The sequence below is a fragment of the Carlito syrichta genome, unplaced genomic scaffold, assembly GCF_000164805.1.
Source record: "Carlito syrichta isolate Samal-C Ts95f unplaced genomic scaffold, Tarsius_syrichta-2.0.1 Scaffold309042, whole genome shotgun sequence".
NCBI classification, from domain to species: domain Eukaryota; kingdom Metazoa; phylum Chordata; class Mammalia; order Primates; family Tarsiidae; genus Carlito; species Carlito syrichta.
The window spans coordinates 160,640-180,480 of NW_007253138.1; the positions used below are offsets into that span (position 1 = coordinate 160,640).

The window sequence follows — 19,841 nt, forward strand, 5'->3', positions numbered from 1 at the left end:
CATTCTGGGAAAACAATCTGTTGCTAAATGTTTCCCTGGGCTGCTGAGCCATGCCATAATTTTGATTGTGCTTCCTCTAAGACGATAGACAGTTTCCAGATATTTTTGTAAAAACAGGTAGCTAGATTTCTGCTCTTGAGGCATAATTTTGTTCTTCCAATAGCTGGAGTTATTCTTTGTTAAAGTAAATCTTACTGTGTTTTGAAAAGAAACATGCACAAAAGACATGCTTTTTGCATACAAACCCATCACATCAGAAACAGTTTTAATCAAAGCAACTAAAAAGAAGCCTTTAATGCCAAATGCATATTCATAATCTAGTCATTTAAAAAAGGGTTTTATTTGACTTAGCTTGGAAACCATTTCAGCAGATGGCATGAAGCAAGGCATCATCTGCCCGGTAAACAGACAATCATACAGCATAATTTGCCCAATATTATTTTCTAGTTTTGATTGTATAAGCACAATTGAAAGTAAATCAGTAAGAGTTTTTATAGCATTTGTTTACTAGATGCTTGTGTATTTTTATTTAACTTTTTAAATTTTCATTTTCCTTTCTAAAGTAAATTGTAATTTTATTTTAATGCTTTTAATATTTTAGAAATTACACAATTTTGATCAAATTTTGTGTACACTAAGTAATGTCACAATGTATTTCACACTTGATTTGAGTATAGGTCAGCCAGTGAAAAAACACTTATGTTACAAGTGATCATATCTTCTTTGATATTATGCAAATACTACCAAAGTTGATATAATGCCAGTTGAATGGGAAATATTTTCATATTTTTTTAATTGATTAAATATATATCAATTTCAGTCTCTTGATCACAGGAGGAGTTCTTACAACTGGGCGAATCATGGCATGGTGCTCTGAACTATGTTTTATGAAAATTTCTGTTCTCGTAATTAAGAAAACTGACAGTCCTTCTTACAAGCACGGTGAATATTACTTTAAGGAAACTCTTCCCTGTAAAGTAAATGATAAGTGTGGGCTATTGTTGAGCTAAAATTGATATTAAAACAGTAGCTAGTGCCAAAAGGTCAAGTTGAATACCAAGCAAGGAACCAGGAACCTAAATCTGCTGAGAGGACTTTTCAATGATGAAATGTCGCAAACTCTGAAGATGTGAAATTTGCCTTTCCCACAAACCGGCCCTAGGGGCCCTCTCCTTGTCCTGACTCATTCTCTCATCCAGTGTTCTGTTCATCTCCTACTCCTACAGTATAAGCTGATTGACTGAGGAAGGCTTACACTAAGATGGCTCTCAGGACGTTTGCAGGTTAGAGGAGGGCAGACTCTATCACTAGTCCAGGGATCAAACACTGCATCCTCCCCTAGTCTACCTTGATCATGCCCACAAGAAGATAAGTAGGATAGTAGGAGATAAGGGGAGGGAATAGGAGAGGGTTACCCGAGTGTCCTTGACCCAATAGCATAGTCCACAGAGCACACAATAAAACAAGTCTTGTGGCGGGCACTCACTTGATGTTGATTTCCTTTCTGCCATCTCACTGCCTGCCTTGTGAAGGGGTGAATGGAAGGAATCATGGTTAATACCCAGTTTATAATTAAAGTATTTAGTTGGTATTAAATAATAAGAGAGGGGACTTGCAGGATGTCCTTCCTCCAATTCCCAAATGAAAATAGTCAAAACTCACTAGCAGCCACCCCACAAATAAGAGAAAATAAAATAGTGCATGAACTTCAAATGATGGTGAAAGGAAGAATCAGAAGGTTCTGGTGCCACAGGAGGCAAACTATACTTCCCACCTATTCTCCAGACCCAGAAGCAATACTGGAGGGAAGACAGTGATTCTAGAAAAAAAACTGTGAATTCTCTCTAATATGCTTTGGTTTGGAGAAGTGGACTCAGAGGTCAATGAGCAGCTTAGGAAGGTCAAGAAAAATTCTTAAGCATAAAAGCCCTAAACACCACAATGGGATCCTACCAGAAGCAGAAGATAATGAGCTTCCAGGGCTAGTCTGGCCCTGGTACAACACACTGAAGGAGATCTAGAAAACAAAATTCAGGTCCCCAATAAGGAATGCACTGGAGGCCAGTTCAGCTACCATTCACTCCACAGAAGAGTAGATTCAAAGCTGCACTCAGAACTCAAATCACAGTTCTGAAGGGAAGATACATTTATTACACTGGATTAGAACTTGCAGATGTGTTTATCATCTATCAGCCAGATCAAAAGAAATGGTGTGATCCTTATCATATATAACAGAAAATTCCTGAGTCCCTGAGGAGAAATATTAGTGATAGAGTCTTTTTTTGTTTGTCTGGTTTTTGAGATGAGGTTTCACTGTAAAGTAGGCCTTGAACTCCTGGCCTTAAGCGATCCTCTTGTCTCCGCCTCCTGAGTAGCTGGGATTACAGGCATGATCCATCACAACCAGCTTTTGATGATAGAATGATTGACATAGACATATCCTGGCTAAGTTTCTAAGCCTTAAGGGCAAAGATATCTTTGGGAATTCAGACAGAAGAGTAAATTATTTTCAAAGAAGAAAATTCAGGTTGACCTCAGACTTCTCCACAGAAAAATTAAACACCAGAATTCTTAAATAAAGTGCATACACATTGCTTATAAAAATCAATTACCTAATAAAGCTCAAGGGATGCTGCTGGATAGGAAGCAGTAGGGAACCATTTGTTCAAGAAATCAGGGTTAAGACTGAGGAGCTGACTTATCTTAGAAGAGCAGAAGAGAAAAGTTTAGAATTAAAAGAGGAAAGATGAAAACTAAGTCATCGTTCATAAGATTTGACCAGGGACTGCATCATTAAGAGAGGTGAGTCTTTCTGAGGACGTTTCTACTATAAGGTTAAACCCAAATAAGCTGCCTGATTAAAGTAAGTGGTTCCGCAGAAGTTTCAACCTGCATTGGAAGGAAGTCCTAGAAGTCTTCTGGAAAACTGCTTCCCCAGGGATCAAGCAGGATGAGTGAAATAGATGAGCTTGGGCTGGTGTAAAAGTAAGAATGCATGTCAGTCACCAAACTCACTTTGGAGACCACGAAGGCCCCACTGTTTCCTGAAGCTGAACCATGTCATTGAGTAACTTCAGTTCCAGTCTGTGCATGAGAGAGCCATGTTTCCAGTGTTTCAGTGTTCTGAAATAGTCCAATCTGTGAGCTGATTCAGAAAAAGTATCCTAGGATCTGCTCTTTTTGCACCTTGTTGTTAGCTTCCCAGTGTACAGTGTATTCATGCTTGGAGAAACCCTGCTGTAAAGAAAAGCACTTACCTCCACATTTTTGTGTTTGGATATAGAATGCCTTTTTCTTATAATGGCTAGGAGCAACAATATGGAAAATTCTGCACACACTGACATGAAGCAGTTTTCAATATATAGGCATCTAATAGAGGTCATTTTAAGAGAGAACATGTACGAGGAGAACAAAGGGAAAGAGAAAAGAGATAGCTTCAGGGTCTGTGAAGAAAAATCTTACCCACTACGGTAAACAAATTACTTGCGGGTGAAAATGGCCCGGGCACCTTCTGGTTTCAAGTTGCTGCAGGCTGGATTGGTTAAAGTGGACATACACAGGTGAGGAGGCGGGCATGTCACCATTAACCTTTTGTTAATGCCCTCTGGGACCCTGGCCTTAGCTCTGCTGCTGTCAAGGTGCTTAACTGATCATTCTTATAGCTAACATATGGGGAAATCAGTCTTGATTTCTCTGCAATATTAAGAACAAGACTAGAAACAGGATTGAACGAAATGTTTCTCAGCAGGTTTTTACTAACTTTTATATGCAAACCAGCAGTCTTAAGGACATAAACTCTGCTATCGTGTTGGTACGAGGGAAGAAGTCCTTTCAAGACTGGCCCAGGACCCAAAAGGAATCAAAGAGAAGGTTAGTTCGTAGAACATTTTGACATTTTGGATTTTTTTTAAAGCTTAGGCTTTTATAACTTTAAGTTGTTCTTAGGGGACAAAAGTTATTAGCTACCCATTCAGTAAAGCAGCATGCTATAGCCAAGCTTACCGTTTACAAGTACGTGAGGTAAATAGACCTGCAAGATACACCCTCTGTATAATCATTTTGTGTTGAAGCTCCATTCAACTGAAGGCAAGTCTATTGGCAGGGGTTATCTAACTTGCTAAAGTAATTGCTGAGTTACAGAGAAGATACTAAACCCAATGCTGAAAAATCTGAGAGCAATTACATTCTAGACTTTTGTGAAAGGACAGACCTAAGGAACTAACAAGAATTTATATTACTTCTATGCTCCAAATGAGAGAATGGCAAGCTGACTGGTCTCTGTCCTCAAGGAGCTTAGTGGTGTTTATTTTTTTTTAAAAAGGAAAAAACGACATGTTTCAACTGAAGACCAGAGAAAGAGAGGGGAACGAGAATTCTTTGGGCTTCATTTATGCTTGATTTATTATTTTGTGATATCCTATGTTTCTAGAGAGGCAGTCTAGCATGGGGTTGGAGACGGGGGTGGGAGCACAGTCCATGGAATCAGAGAAAGGTGAGATCAGCCCTGGCTCTGCTTGTCGTGCTACGCCTTTGGGTAAGTGAACTGACCTTTCTGAGCTTCAGTTTCCATAGAATTCCTATTTCATGACCTTCAAAGAATAAACAGAGTAATGTGTATCTGATACATAACAAGTCCTCAATAAATGATAAATATTTTTATTGGTTAATATATTAGACAGATGTGATAAGAGATGAAGGCTACATTTGGTGAAATTGGATGTAAATCTGGAAAGGAAGGAATGAGTTAGGAGGCTAAGAAAATAGTATAAGAGTTTTAAAAACCCACAGAGCTATTAGATTAGACTTTACTTAATTTGGGCACTATTACAATTACTTCTAACAACAAAAAATTGTCTTTTTAGAATAAATTTCTACATTTACTAGTAAAGTGTTTCACTTTGCTCCAGTATTTATTAAGTCTTAGTGGATGAACATTTTGTAGTAGAATCTCATTTTTTCCCTAAAGTATATAATCTCATTCTTTCTCATCTTATTACAAGCAAACAGATAAATTTTCTAATCATACCATGCATCATATAATCAACCCTGAAACCCCACTATATGAAAATTCCTGCCTAGGCAGGTGCGTTTAGAGCATCTATTTGTCAGAGTTGGAGTAAAATATCCAACTTCAGAAAACTTGAGGTCAATTAGTATACCCAGACGCATTTTCCCTGGAAGCCAACCATCTGAGCAGCTGTGGCCAGTCAGGGTACCCAGCAAATTGGGCAAATTCCTTATTTCTTTGAAGCTGACAGGTAACAGGAAGGCAAATGTACTCCGGAAATAATAACCTTGAAAAACTGTCCTTGATGGTATCACTGTCTTGGGATAACAGCCATCAATCCTGGCTCTGCAATCTCTCTCCACCTCTGCTTGGCTGATTAGATGGCTTCTCTGGGTCTCAGTCAGCAGAAGGTAGCGCAATTCAGAAACAACTGTCATCTAGTGCCACCTGGACACCGCCTACTGCTCCATACTCCCTTGCTGTTGAAAAGGGGCATCTGAAGAAAAAGCTTTCAGGGACATTTGGTGGCAAATCTTTTTTCTGACAATCATCATTTAACTCTTTGCCATGATTTTGCATAAATCACTAACAAACTTACATGTGAAAAAAAGAAGTATGTAAAAGGGCAGTTTCATAATTTCTGGAATAATCTTTCTAAGGTAAAATATTATCAAAACATGATGGAGTTAGTAATGAAATTTTAATACTAATAAAATAATAAAATTATAGACAATGTCACTTATTTTGCTATTCTATATGCCAGACACTGTGTCGAGCACTTTACACTTTATTTATTTATTTAAATAGTAAAGAAAGAGTCTTGCTCTGTGGCCTAGGCTGGAGTGCAATGGTATGATTATAGCTTACTGTAACATCAAACTCCTAGGTTCAAGCAATCTTACTGCCTCTGCCTCCTGAGTAGCTAGGACTACAGGTATATAACACCATTCCCAGTTGATTTTTAAAATTTTTTGTAAAGATGAGGTCTCGTTATGTTGTCTAGGCTGGTTTCAAACTTCTGGCCTCAAGTAACCCTTCCACTTTAGCTTCCCAAAGTGCGGGGATGACAGGTGTAAAGCACTGTACCCAGCCTAGGCACTTTAAACTTTAAATGACGAGAACCCACTTGTCTAACTTATCTCCTATGGCATGTGCTCTTGGTACCTAATCCTGAATTGTACCCCACATTTAAAAAAAAAAAAAAATTTAAATGACATAGTCTCATTTAGTCTTTATAACATGCCTGTGAAATAAATGGTGTTATCTTAATTTCTTTCAAATGAAGACCAACAGACTGAAAGCAACTTACCTAAGGTCATACAGTTAGTAAATATATCAGTGATGCTTAAAAACCAGATCATTGTTTCTGAAGTCTACATTATATAGCAAACAATGCTCATGCTAGACTCTGTACTATTAACAACACTAATAATTAATAACCTAGACACTTTGCCACTTAGTTTAGAATGGGTTCATTAAAACTGCTCTATTTATTTCATAAGATATCATAAGTATTAAAAAAGATAATTTTGAAAGTCCTTTGAGAAAAGTTAAAATCATATGTATATTTTTAATAATATATACATGTATATACATATATATACCCACAGATAGTCCCTGATTTACAATGGTTCAACTTACAATGTTTTGACTTTACAATGGTGCAAAAGCAATATGCATTCAGTAGAAACTGTTCAATTACATTGAAACGGTTTTCAATCAATTACATGAGATATTCAACTATTATAAAATAGGTTTTATGTTAGATGATTTGTTGAACCATAGGCTAATAAGTGTTCTGAGCATGTTTCAGGCAGGCTATGCTATGACATTCGGCAGGTTAGATGTATTAAATGCATTTTCAGTTTATTATATTTTCAATTTACGATAGGTTTACTGGGACGTGACCCATCAAAAGTCAAGAGGTATCTGTACATATATTCATCATTAGTGTATAATATAGCTACACTCCAAACATAAACATGGAAGCCTACACATATAGAGACAGGACAGTATGAGAGAAAGGATTGAACTTGGAATCTGAAGACTTGGATTTTAGTCTCAGATGTATGACTTTGGATAAGTCATACCTCCAAGCGTCAACCCTCACTTGTGGAATGAGAGAGATACTTACACTTAATAAATCCTTATTTTTACCATCTAAAGGTTGTACATACAACATACCACATATTTATGTATATTTATATCATTATTTATTTAATAATTACTTAATAATTTGCCACTTATGTACTCTAGGATGATAACAGAATCTCAGAATTTTTTTTATTTAGTTACAATAGAAATATAATTCTTTTCCAGCTATTTATCTTGCTACCTAGTTATCATATAACACGAATATATACTTCCTAATTCTGGTATATTTTTTATCCTTCCTAAATGGAATGTTAAATTCCATTTAGTATTTCTAGCATTGTTTAGGAAAAATAGCAGAGGCAGGATTAAGAGTTAACAAACCTGACTTAAGAAAGTCTCTGTGATCAGAAAACAAATGCTTAAAAATGACACATACACAAGTTTATTTTCTGCAGCATCATTTCTAACAGAAAACATTTGGGAACAATGCAAATTGTTAAATCAATTAAGCTTGTTGTCCATTTACCAGAATATTATGCATCTCTAAAGAATAATCAGTTACTTTTTACTGAAATGTGGAAAGATCTACAGTTAGCTAATTAATTAATTTCACAAAGCAAGGTTCAGAACCTTGCATATAATATTCTACTTCTTGAATAAAAAGCAGGGTATTCGTATTTTATTTATATCTGCTTGCATAAACTTAAAGAAACCTGTGATGGACTTACAAAAAGTTAAGAAGAGTGGTTTCTGTGGGGCAGGAGCAGGGAAGACCCAGAAAATGGCCATCCAGGGCTAAATGCAACTCTTCACTGTTTACCATTTTATATATTTGCTGCTTTTTCAGCCAGCGTGCAACTTCTACTTAAAAAATGCTTTTTTAAAAAAAAAAAAAAAGGTAACTACTTTTAAGAGGTATAATTCAGAATTTAAAGTTATAAATCAGATTGTTTCATATTGGTGTCAAGTTGAGTTCCGTTTAAATTAAGAGGGATAGCCAGGCTCGGTGGCTCAGCCTGTAATCCCGTGCTTTGGGAGGCTGAGGTGAGTGGATTGCTTGAGCCCACGGGTTTGAGACCCGCCTCGGCAACTTGGCGAGACCTCATCTCTACAATAAATCAAAAATTAGCCGGGCGTGGTAGTGCGTGCCTGTAGTTCCAGCTACTTGGAAGGCTGAGGTGGAAGGATCGCCAGAGCCCCAGCAGGTCGAGGCTGTGGTGGCCGGGAGCGGCCACTGCACTCCAGTCTGGGCGACAGAGTGAGACTCCAACTCAAAAAAAAAAAAATAAAATCAATAATAAAAATAAGTAAATTAAGAGGGATTGAGTTTTGATTTGTGGAAGAGGTGGATGAAGAGAGAACAGAGTGCAATATATCCAGAGGGATGAGAGATGGAGGTTCTGTTGATGAGAAGATTTAAAATCTAACCTGTGTCATGGGCGACTGAGCAGCAGGGAGGCAAATTAGGAGAGGGAAGGATGGAAAAGGAGGGGAGAAAGAAAATAAGAAGATCTCTGCCTGCTTTGCAGTTTTGCCTGGTTCCCTTGTAGTTTATTGCACTGAAAATTGGCACACTTCTGACTTTGCCAGGGCAGCAGAGCCAGCAAGATGACTTGGCTAGCATTTGTGGAAATCACTCAAAAGCATGCACCAGGCAATGTGTTACCACCCTGTGTTACTATCACCCAAACCTGGAACTGGAGTACACACAAAGATGGGCGACATGGAAGAACACTCCCAAGGATTTCTGCTTAACATCAGAACCCTTTCCCTGGCATGAAGTCACAGCTATAAAAGGAGGTTACGATACGTAATTTTTTATCAGAGGTGCAGAAGAATTAAGGAAGAGAAATAAGGGACCTTTCAGAAGGTCTCACAAACATAACAGTTCCAAAGTATGAACAAGTATTGAAACAAGATGACAGATGAGGAGGAGACACTGTGTAACCAGGTCGAACTTTTCTAGAAGATGGATGATCATGAGATCATTCCACACTGGCTTTCTACATAATAGAATTAATGGAGAATTTGATCACTATCTGTTTACCAACATGGAGAATACTGATCTCAGGAAGATGACACATTGCAAGATGCTTTTACAGTACAAAAAATGAAAAACAACCTTTAAGCCTAGAACTGCTTTAATTAGACCATACTCTTGTAAGGAGAAAAACATGACTAATAGTGGTATGGTCACTTGCAAGCAGCCTTTTTTTCCCCCTCATGGATAAAAAACAGTTGCACATCATTCATCTAAAATATTAATCACCTCAAGCATGAATGAGTGCCTCTCATAAAGTCATTCAGTATCAAATCACACCACATGCCAGAGAACTACAGTGACACTCTGGTAGCAAAGTAAACAATTTACCTTAAGGAGAATGATGTATCCCTCTGTCTGGTAGTTATGTACTACTTTATGAATAAGAAAAGTTCTGAAAACTTTATACTGAGAAATAGAAAGCAGCTAAAATATGAAAAAATACCATGTTGAAGGAGTTCTATTTCTTTTTTACCTGAATATTGGGCTTGGAAAACATAATATATTGTGTAGATATTTGAAATCACTTAAAAAAAGATTTCTCATCTCTGTGCTATTGACATTTTGGCTCAGATAATTCTTTGTTGTTGAGGGCTGTCCTGTACATTGTAGGATGCTTAACAGCATCCCTGGCCTCTACTTACTAGATGTCAGTGTCACCCTTCAACTGTGACCATCAAAAATGCCTCCAGATCTTGCTAAATGTGCCCTAGGGGCCAAAACTGCCCCCATTTGAGATCTACTGACTTAGAGGTTTGCTCACTTTTCTAACTTTTTTGTAGTAGTAGGAGTAACATATCTCTGTCTCATTCAGCAGAAATGAAACCAAATAAAGAAGCAAATGCAATGGTTATTGTTAAGCAAAACCACTTATCAGTCACCTAGAAGTATCCCTGCCCTCACCCTACTCCAAAAACCCAACCCACCGAGGTATTTTCTCATAGAATGCCTACACAGAACTAAGACTTCCTACTTCCTCAGACCTCCCACACAAAAGAAAGAAAGGCCAAAGAAAATTCATCACACACACATGAATACCAGTTATGGAATCATTCCTTGCTACAAAATTTCCCTCAGAAGCTAAAACACCCTCTGCTGTGGAACAAACCATACTGAATAGCAAACAAGAAAATAACTCACTGTTTCCAGAAGCGGCTTTTTGGAATTTCGTCAGGTCAACATTTGGTGGTCTGTTGGGTTTCTGTGGAGGTGGACCCAAGGTAAACAAGGGAGGCAATGGCTTTCGTTTTGGGGGCGCTGAATTCTTGTCTCCCTTTTCCTTTTCTTGACTTTGGCCCCATGGCTCCCCCACTGTCAGCTTAGAAGGGACCTTAGGGAACTTGGCAGGAGGAGCCCCTGAGGGTGACTCTTCCTGAATCATTTTGCTCAGGAAGATGTTCTTAGCAGCATCTATCTTCCTATCTTCCTTTTTTTCTTCACTATTTTTGGAGAGGCCTGGGCCTCCTCTGCTTGAAACAGGTTTCAAAACCACTCCAGGAAAAGGTGAATTTGATGTATCACTTGCTTGGTTTTTATTTTCTGGGTCTTCCCCCGCTGGTTTTAAAGGGCCACTTTTGGACCTGGCTCCCAGGGTGGCTGAGGGTCCTTTCTGTGGAGGCATATTCTTAGTGGGGCTTTCGTCTTCATGGGAGTTCTCAGTACTCAGGGATGGCTTCTGGCCAAAGGCAGGTTTGGGAAAGAGGGGCTTGGGGTCAAGATCTTGTGAGGCTGACATAAACTTGCCTTTCACTCCGGTCAGCTTTGGGAATGCTTGCTTTTGTTCATTTTCCGAGGCTGGAGGAATAGGCCCAGATTTCAGTCCCGGTGGCTTTAAGTCATGGTCTTGGTTTACACCATGAAGTGGTGGCTTATTCACAGGAGGCCGCGAAAACACAGGTTTGGAATCCTCTTTGGGCAAGTTGAATTGCTTGGGGCCTATAGGTTTCGGAAATCCCACTTTCACCTCAGGGTCTCTGGTGACCGGGTTTGCTGGTGTTCCAAATCTTTGGCCCACCCCAGTGGGCTTTAGAAACGGGGGCTTGGGCTCCTTGTCAGGCTTTTCCTCAGAAGAAGGTTTCACTCCCAAAGGTGGCTTTGGGGAGCCAAATTTAGGCACGTTGCTGGGTCCTGCAGGAGGGATGGCATTACCTTGGTTGTTGAACAAGTTCTTTTTTGCTTGTATTCCTGATGGTGAGTTTTGTCCTGGGACTTTGAAGCGTCGGTTGTTGACTGATACCTCTTCTGTCGGGTTGCCTCCTGTGTTAAATTTCGCCATGAGGGACTTCACATTTGCTTTTCCATCCTACAAGCATAGGGAACAAAAACTAGCTGAGAGACAGAAGTCTTACTCGCATAGTTTAAAAAACTATACCTTGAAGGGCTTCCTGGTTTGAGGGCAGCAGCACTACTGATTGGTTAGCAAGATATTGTAACATTTATCTTCCTCTATGGCAAAATAAGTTGTGAGAGTTTCTTGAAGGAGAGTGGCTATTGGTCATCTTAGAATGACTTGCTTATTTTGGCTTAAGTAACACATCTCTTTCTTCTCATTGTTTCTGTAGTTATCTTGTTGGATTTACTCTAACAATATTTATCTACTTTCTAAAGTTTTATATAAAAAATATGGAAAAATGACTTCCATATTTTATAATTAAGACTTTTAAATAGAAACTACCCTTACAAAGTGAAAGTAAATTCTTCTGTACATGGAGGCTGCATGTTATACAGATTTCTAACATCTCTGTGGTCTGCAAAAATTGTTTTGCTCCTATCCACACTTAAGGTCTCTTTGTTAATGGGGAGATGTGGCAGAAAAGCTCATTTTTGTCAGTAGGTAATAAAATAGATTTTCCTATTAATTTGTAAATATTTAGTGCTAGTAATTCAAATGTGTGCATACCAGCATGTAGAGTGTTTTCACTTTAAAATCTGGTCCTACCTGGAGGGCATGGTCTGAAGAGAGCACAGAAACAACAGGGACTGGCTGGGAAGCCTCATTTCCAGACCATTCCACACATCTGTTGTTCCTTCTCCGAGGTTCTGCTATAGAGTCCCTCCTTGTCTAGAATTAAAATATTACTTAGCAAAGGGAGTAGGCATTTACCTTTCTCTGTGAACAGAATCCCATTTAATCTGGGTCAGCTAATGGCATATTTGCTCTTTCTCGCAAAATCAAGGAGTTGAAATTTTCTAGTTCTTTTAGAAATATTTGAAAATTTGAAGCTAATAAAGAAAAAAATTACTGAAACATGTGGCCATGACAATCCCTTTCCATGCTTTAAAATTCACCTAGAAGGTCGGGCTCAGTAGCTCAGCCTGTAATCCCAGCACTTTGGGAGACTGAGGCAAGTGAATTGCCTGAGGCCTCAAGTTCGAGACCAGTTTGGGCAACTTGGTGAGACCTCGTCTCTACAGTAAATCAAAAATTAGCCGGACATGGTAGCCTGGGCATCTGTAGTTCCGGCTACTTGGAAGGCTGAGGCGGAAGGATCGCTGGAGCCCAGCGGGTCAAAGCTGCAGTGACTATGAGCATGTCACTGCACTCCAGCCTGGGCGATGGAGTGAGATTCCAACTCAAAAAATAATAATAATAAAATAAATCTTAAAAAAATAAAATAAAATTCACCTAGAAAATGTTTTCCCACTTCTTACTAACCTGCCTCTCCCTATTCATTGCAATACATTCAAACACATTTCAAGGCACAAAACCAGACCCCCCTGCCGCTGAGAAGGTTTGCTCCCCACTTCTGACTCATGGGGTACTTCTCGTAACTCTATGTTGTTTTCTCTGAAGGTGGTAAGAGCTATCATTTAGTGGGCAAATATTTGTGCTTGATTCTACATTGTCCCATCTCATTCTTACAGCAGTTGTAAGAGAATGGCATTATTTAACCCCATTTCCCAGGAATAGATAGTGAGGCTGAAACTACAGGAGGACGATATCGCAAGAGCATGGGAACTGGGTTTGGATTCTAGTTCATTAGTGAGGCCTCAGTTGCATAATCTATAAAATGGGGATTCTAACACTCATCTGCTAGAATGGTCATATATGTTAGAGATGGCTTTGGTAAAATGCCTGCCTGGCCCACAACTTGGGCTGATATAGATGGCAACTGTTGTGATTAGAAGTGTCAATAGCATATTGAAGGGCTCGCAGCCCTACCTGAGCACAAGTAGAGCAATTCAGGTGTGTCTAGAGCTCCAAAGTCTAGAAACTGTCTCATTTCTTTTTGTATCTCTGCAACTCCTACACCAAGGCCTGGCACCCTCGGGAGTCTAATATATGGTTGGGGAATGAGGGTGAGTATTGGGGAATGAGGCTAAACACCGTGCATAGTGATTTTGTAGGAAATGGTGTCCTTGGCAGAAGTTCTTTTCCATACCAAACTAGTGTATTTGCAGGGTAGGAGTGAGGGACTTAGGCAGGAGGAGAAAACCTAACAAGAGCAACAATTTCCAGTTTGAAATTTGTACCTTTAGCCAGACATGGTGTCTCATGCCTTTAATCTCAGCACTTTGGGAGGTAGAGGCAAAAGTTTTGCCTGAGTCAAGGAGTTTGAGACCAGCCTGGGCAACTTGGCGATACCTCATCTCTGCAATACACCAAAAAATTAGCCGGGCATGGTGGTGTGCGCCTGTGGTTCCAGCTACTTGGAAGACTGAGCAGTGGAAGGATTACCTGAGACCAGCAGGTCAAGGCTGCAGTGACCGTGAACATGCCACTGCACTCCAGCTTGGGTGATAGAGTGAGACTCTGACTCAAAAAAAAATTGTGCTTTTAATTTATGTCCCTATATCTGAGTCGCTGAAGACACCTTGTTTTCTACCTTGCCTCTCTTTACTGCTTTTCTATTCTTATGGTTTCTTCAAATAGTCAAACAATCATCAAAGGCAACAAGCAGGAAGATAGCAGAACTATGAAGAATTTGGGTTTGGGGGGATGGACTAGGAGCGACAGGCCCTTGCTTGAATTTCCAGGGAGATCACAAGTACGGAGGACACCAAACCTTAGCACAAGAAGCATGAAGAAGTACCAAATACAAACATTTGCTCCCTGCCTGACAGTATGTCAGTCTCTGCAAAATATTTTTTAAATTCTAGATTTACTTTTTTTTTAAATTAGAGACAAGTTCTACTGGAGTGCAGTGGCATAATCATAAATCATTGCAGCCTTCTTGGGCTCAAGTGATACCCTCACTCCAGCTTCTTGAGTAGCTGGGACTACAGGTGTGTGCCACCATACTCAGCTAATTTTTTAGTTTTTTGTAGAGAAAGCATCTTGCTATGTTGTCCAAGCTAGTTTTGAACTCTTGGTCTCAAGGAATCCTCCTGCCTTGGCTTCCTAAAGTACTGGGATTACAGGCATAGACTGCTATGCCTGGCCTGTTCTAGACTTAATTCTATATTGTATAATTTATATTCTAAATCTATAATTTATTCTAGATTTATTAAAAGATGCTATGTAGCAGAATGGTTAAGAGCACAGATGTGGGAGCCAGATGGCCTGGGTTTGAATCTTATCAGCGATTTAACCTTGAATAAGGGACATGACATTCTTTGGGCCTTATTTTGCTCACTTCCTTAATGAGAATAACAATGGCTAGCACAGGGCTGTCAGGAAAATGACATGAGTTCATATTTGTGAGGCACTTCAAAGAGTAGGTGGCACACAAGAATGTTTTCTATTTTTATAAAGCAAGTGAAACCTTAGAAAACATCTAGTTCCTTCTCTCACTGCATTGGTAAGGAATTGGAAACCAAGAGAGTTAAGTGGCCACCTACTTAGTTACAGCAATCTCATATCTTGAAGTTCATGGGGAAAAACCCATAAAATACCCTAACCCGTTGTCAAGCTTCATGTCCTTTTTTTAGTTTGGAAAATACGGAAGTGGCAGATTTGGAATTGGAACTGAAGTCTCTCAGTTGCCAACAAAGACCCAGGAGGCAGTACTATGTCGAGGTTAAGAGCACAGGCTCAGGGCATATAACTTAAATTTGAACCCTGACTTTACCTCTTATTAACCTCGGGACCTAGCAAGTTATTTAACCTTTCTGAGCCTCAGTTTTCTTCAACTTTAAAATGAGAATAGCAACAGTACTTATTTCTCATGGGTTTTTGTTTGTTTTGCTTTCTAAATAAGAATTAAATGGGTTAATGCATGTAAAGTTCTTAGATCAAGAATTGCATGTACTGTAATCCCAGCACTTTGGCAGGCTGAGGTGAGCTGATTGCCTGAGCCCATGGGGTTCAAGAACAGCCTGGACACTTGGCGAGATCTTATCTCTACAATAAATCAAAAAATTAGCTGGGCGTGGTAGCACATGCCTGTAGTTCCAGCTACTTGGAAGGCTGAGACAGAAGGATCGTCTGAGCCCAGCAGGTTGACTCTTAGGTGGCAGTAAGCATGCCACTGCACTTCAGCAGTGGAGTGAGACTCCAACTCAAAAAAAAATTGCATGTAATATATATCTAATGATTACCTACCATCTGTGTTTTTCTAATTACTGGTCACAAGACATCATTTTCTTCATGTGACCAAATTCCGAAGTTACAATCATGAATGTCATGTTCTAATTTTAAATCAAAGTACAAACATACTCCAGAATGACATAAAATAATACAGTTATGGTGTCTGGGCTTGGTTTAGCCACACTCTTAAACTTTTCACAGTATGTTGAAACAAAGAGCAACAAGTTTTCATGCAGGACATCTTGAAGAAACAGTAAAGAGCACATGAACCTGAACTCTACAACTATTTAGACACGAGTACTGACTTCTTAGGTTTAGAGGTAGTTTGATCATTGTTATTGTTACTAAGTTTATTAGATAAAATTTTCAACACCCAGATTCACCCTTTAACTTAACAATAATAGTAGATATTTTCCTTAATGATGATAGAAAAGTAAAAATTATTTTAAAAGTGGACATTCTTTCACTCTGATTTCACTGCAGACTGAATATTCATCCCATTTGCTCGAGCTTATTTTTCAACTTCAAAAAAGGGGAGAAACGCCAGGCATAATGATTCATGCCTGTAATCCCAGCACTTTGGGAGGTTGAGGTAGGAGGATTGCTTGAGCCCAGACATTTGAGGCCAGCTTAGGCAACATAACAAGACTGTGTCTCTACAAATAGTAGTAGTAATAATAATAATAATAACCAGGTGTGGTGGCACCCACATGTAGTCCCACCTACTCAGGAGGCTGAGGCAGAAGGGTTGCCTGAACCTAGGAGGTTGAGGCAGGGAGCTGTGATTGTGCCACTGCACTCCAGTCTGGGAGACAGTGAGACACTGACTCAAAAAAGGGGGTGGGGGGAGTATAGGAACAATATATTCTAAATATATTCTAATATGATAGAGTGAAAAGTAAGTTTTCTTCAACTGCTGAATATAGTCTCCAGTTCTAGGGTGATCAGAAATCCTGATTTACTAATACAGTACCAGTTTATGTATGTTATTCTGGAATAATTATTAGTAATGTTCCTTTTTAATTTCAAAACTGATCTTCCTTAAACAATAAACTATATGGCCATCTTTCCTAGATCCCTTCTCTAGAGGCAACCACTGTCCTTACTTTCTTATGTATTTTGCTAACCGATGCATACACAAATATATGTGAATAAACACACACACGCACTCACACACACATTTACATCTTTCCTGTTCCCACTTTTTACACAAATGGAAACCCCTATTCGCACCTTGTTTTTTTCCAGGGCAGATATTCACCAGTACAGCTGGATGTCTGATCAGCAACCATTTTGATTATTTGATACTTGAACAAATCCAGCCATTAAATAGTTTCAATATTAAATCTACCTTTTGCCCCTACCATTTGGCCCACATTGGTGCATATTATTTGAAGGAAATTTTTAATTCATAGTAATTTAAATATTGGGCTTCTACTTATTCTTAAGAAAAGGTAGGTCACAATCTGAAAGGTCTCAAGTGTTTATGATAGTTTAGATAAAACAGACATTTCACATCCAATTTCTTTTCCAAAGTCATTTGAAATGTGTTATTATTTCCTCCTGCTATGTACTTATATAATGCTTAGCCCAAACTACTCACAAACATTACTTTATAAATACACAGACATAATAAGCAGAAAGAAATCAGTTTCCTTTAGCCCCTACATATTTTGGCCTTCCTCAGAATTATATATCTTCACTGGTATAAATGTATACACCTGCCACAGCCCCTGGGAAGATGACTGTTAGCTAAAATGCTTTTGTTTCAGTCTCTGGATTTCCAGTTAACAATTTCAGCTCCCAGAAGATCTTTTTCAGATTTAGTAACCTACATAAAGGTAATGAACCAAGGACATAGTTAAACAAAAGCAGAGATGGCCTGAGGGACAGACATCAAGAAACTTTTCACAGAAAGAAGACGTTTCCTTTTGTAGCCAGTTCATCAGCATAGTTTCACACGGAGACCTAAAAATGTGCTATCTCTGCTTTTGGGAACAGGATTTTGTTTAATATTTGTAGTTATGCTAATCATGCTTTTTAATATCATAGGATATTATGCTAAGCGGGTGGTTTTAAATTGGTGGCAATTTTTCTTCCTAGGGGACATTTTGCAATGTCTGGAGGCATTTTCATTTGAAATGATTAGCTGGGGCGGGGTGAGGGGATGCTGCTGGTATCCAGTGGGCAGAGCTCAGTGATGTTGCTTTGGTAGCATCCTATCCTAAAATGCATAGGACAGCTTCCCACAAGAATGAATTATCAGTTCAAAGTGTTGATAGTGCCAAGGCTGAGAAACCCTGAGCTATTGAAACCTATTGCCCTTGAATTATTGAAAATACCTTACTGAAAGTCTGATTTTATAAGAGTACACTCTAAAACCTACAAATAACTGTATAGAAACTAAATGATGTAAAAGGACTGCCACTAGAGATGGTTTTAAAAGTTACATGCCAGGCTGGGCACAGTGGCTCACACCTGTAATCTCAGCCCTTTGGGAAGCCAAGATAAGAGAATTGCTTAAGCACAGGGGTTCAAAACCAGTCTGGGCAACTTGGTGAGACCTCCTCTCTACAAGAAATCAAGATAAAAGCTGGGCTCGGTGGCTCAGCCTGTAATCCCGTGCCTTTGGGAGGCTGAGGTGAGTGGACTGCCTGAGCCTGCGGGTTCGAGACCCGCCTGGGCAGCGAGACCTCATCTCTACAATAAATCAAAAAATCAGCCGGGCGTGGTAGCACATGCCTGTAATTCTGGCTACTTGGAAGGCTGAGGCGGAAGGATCGCTGGAGCCCAGCAGGCGAGGCTGCGGTGGCCGGGAGCGGCCACTGCACTCCAGTCTGGGCGACAGAATGAGACTCCAACTCACAAAAAAAAAAAAAAAAAAAAGGAATCAAGATAAATTAGCCAGGTGTGGTGGCACACGCCTGTAGTTCTAGTTATGTGGAAGACTGAGAAAGTAGGTTTGCCTGAGCCCAGCAGGTCTAGGCTGCAGTGGCTGTGAGCGTTCCACTGTACTCCAGCCTGGGCAACAGAATGAGGCTACAACTCAAAAAAAAAAAAAAAGTTACATTTCTTTGAAAGTCTCATCTTTAGAAGACTTTTTAAAATATAAGAGAAGCAAAAGACCAATAAATCATGGGTAACTAATGAATCTAAGATAACTATGAAGCTAAATTTTACCCCTTTAAGATGTGTTCGTGTCACTTTTGCAATTAACCCAAGAGGAGAGTGAATCACTCCTATGGATGCTACCATTCTTCCTGGATAGAGCCCAAGGAAGAAGGGAATAACATGACTTCACTTGATTGCATGCATTGCTTTTAATCATGAGGGAGGTAGTAAATGAAGAGTAATAGTGTACCCAAATTGGTTTTTTAAAAAATCCATTGATACATTTTTACCATAGGTAGGTTTTCCTTTTCACTGTTATGTTGAGATAATGTTATTTGCTGTCCTTGACTTATTGGTCTCAACTGCTGGTTCTTCTCACAGAACACAATTTGTTCCTGTCTCTGCCACCGTTGCCCACAATGGGACCCCTAGTGCAGTGACATCAGAGGATAACATGAGGCTGCGAGGGGGCTCATAAGTAAAGGAAAAAGCCCCCAGAAAGCTAGACCTAAGCTACAGAGCTTGCAACCAGGGTGCATAGAGAAGCAAAGACAGGAGAAGAAGGGGGCGTGCTCTGTAAGAGCACTCCAACTTCTATGAGACTCAAGACTCCTGTTGCTAAACTTAGGACCTTCCTCATCTGAAACTGGCCAGGAAGCATAACAAAAAACTGGGGAGATAGAAAGTCCTCCCCTAAGCTGGAGAAACTTACCATCTTTGAGGCAAGAAACAGGCTAGTGAAAATCTGTAATAGATTCAAGCAGTTCAAACATTTATAGAGTATTCTACATAAGCAATGTTATTGGCTTACACTGCCTAGATGAAAGAAAAAAACAAATTTTTCCCTCATGACTAAGTATTCCATCCTCATCCTACACATGCATAACACAGAAGCTATCTTTTCTATTTAAAGGGACTTGATCTGTTATACCCAGTAAACCTGGACAGGGAAATTGTTTTAATCTGAAAATAAATTTCATAAAATGCTGTGTTGTTAGAAAATATATTAAAAAATGAATTTATTTATTTTTGAGTTGGTTCTCACTCTGTCATCCAGGCTGGAGTGCTGTGGCACAATCACAGCTCATCGATGCCTTGACCTCCTGGGCTCAAGTCAT

General features: G+C 39.4%; 1 protein-coding gene across 3 annotated transcripts in view; it reads right to left on the bottom strand.

Moving 5' to 3' along the window:
* Positions 1 to 19,841, bottom strand: part of FYB1 (FYN binding protein 1) — a 157,850-nt gene that overhangs the window by 83,787 nt on the left and 54,222 nt on the right. For 2 of the 3 annotated variants that reach the window (XM_008066636.2, XM_008066637.2), the window contains exon 2: positions 10,284 to 11,445. In XM_008066636.2, the coding sequence (XP_008064827.1) occupies positions 10,284 to 11,445 (1,162 nt within the window). Of the gene's footprint in view, positions 1 to 10,283; positions 11,568 to 19,841 lie in introns of those variants that run through there. The other variant, XM_008066638.2, reaches the window with a different exon arrangement.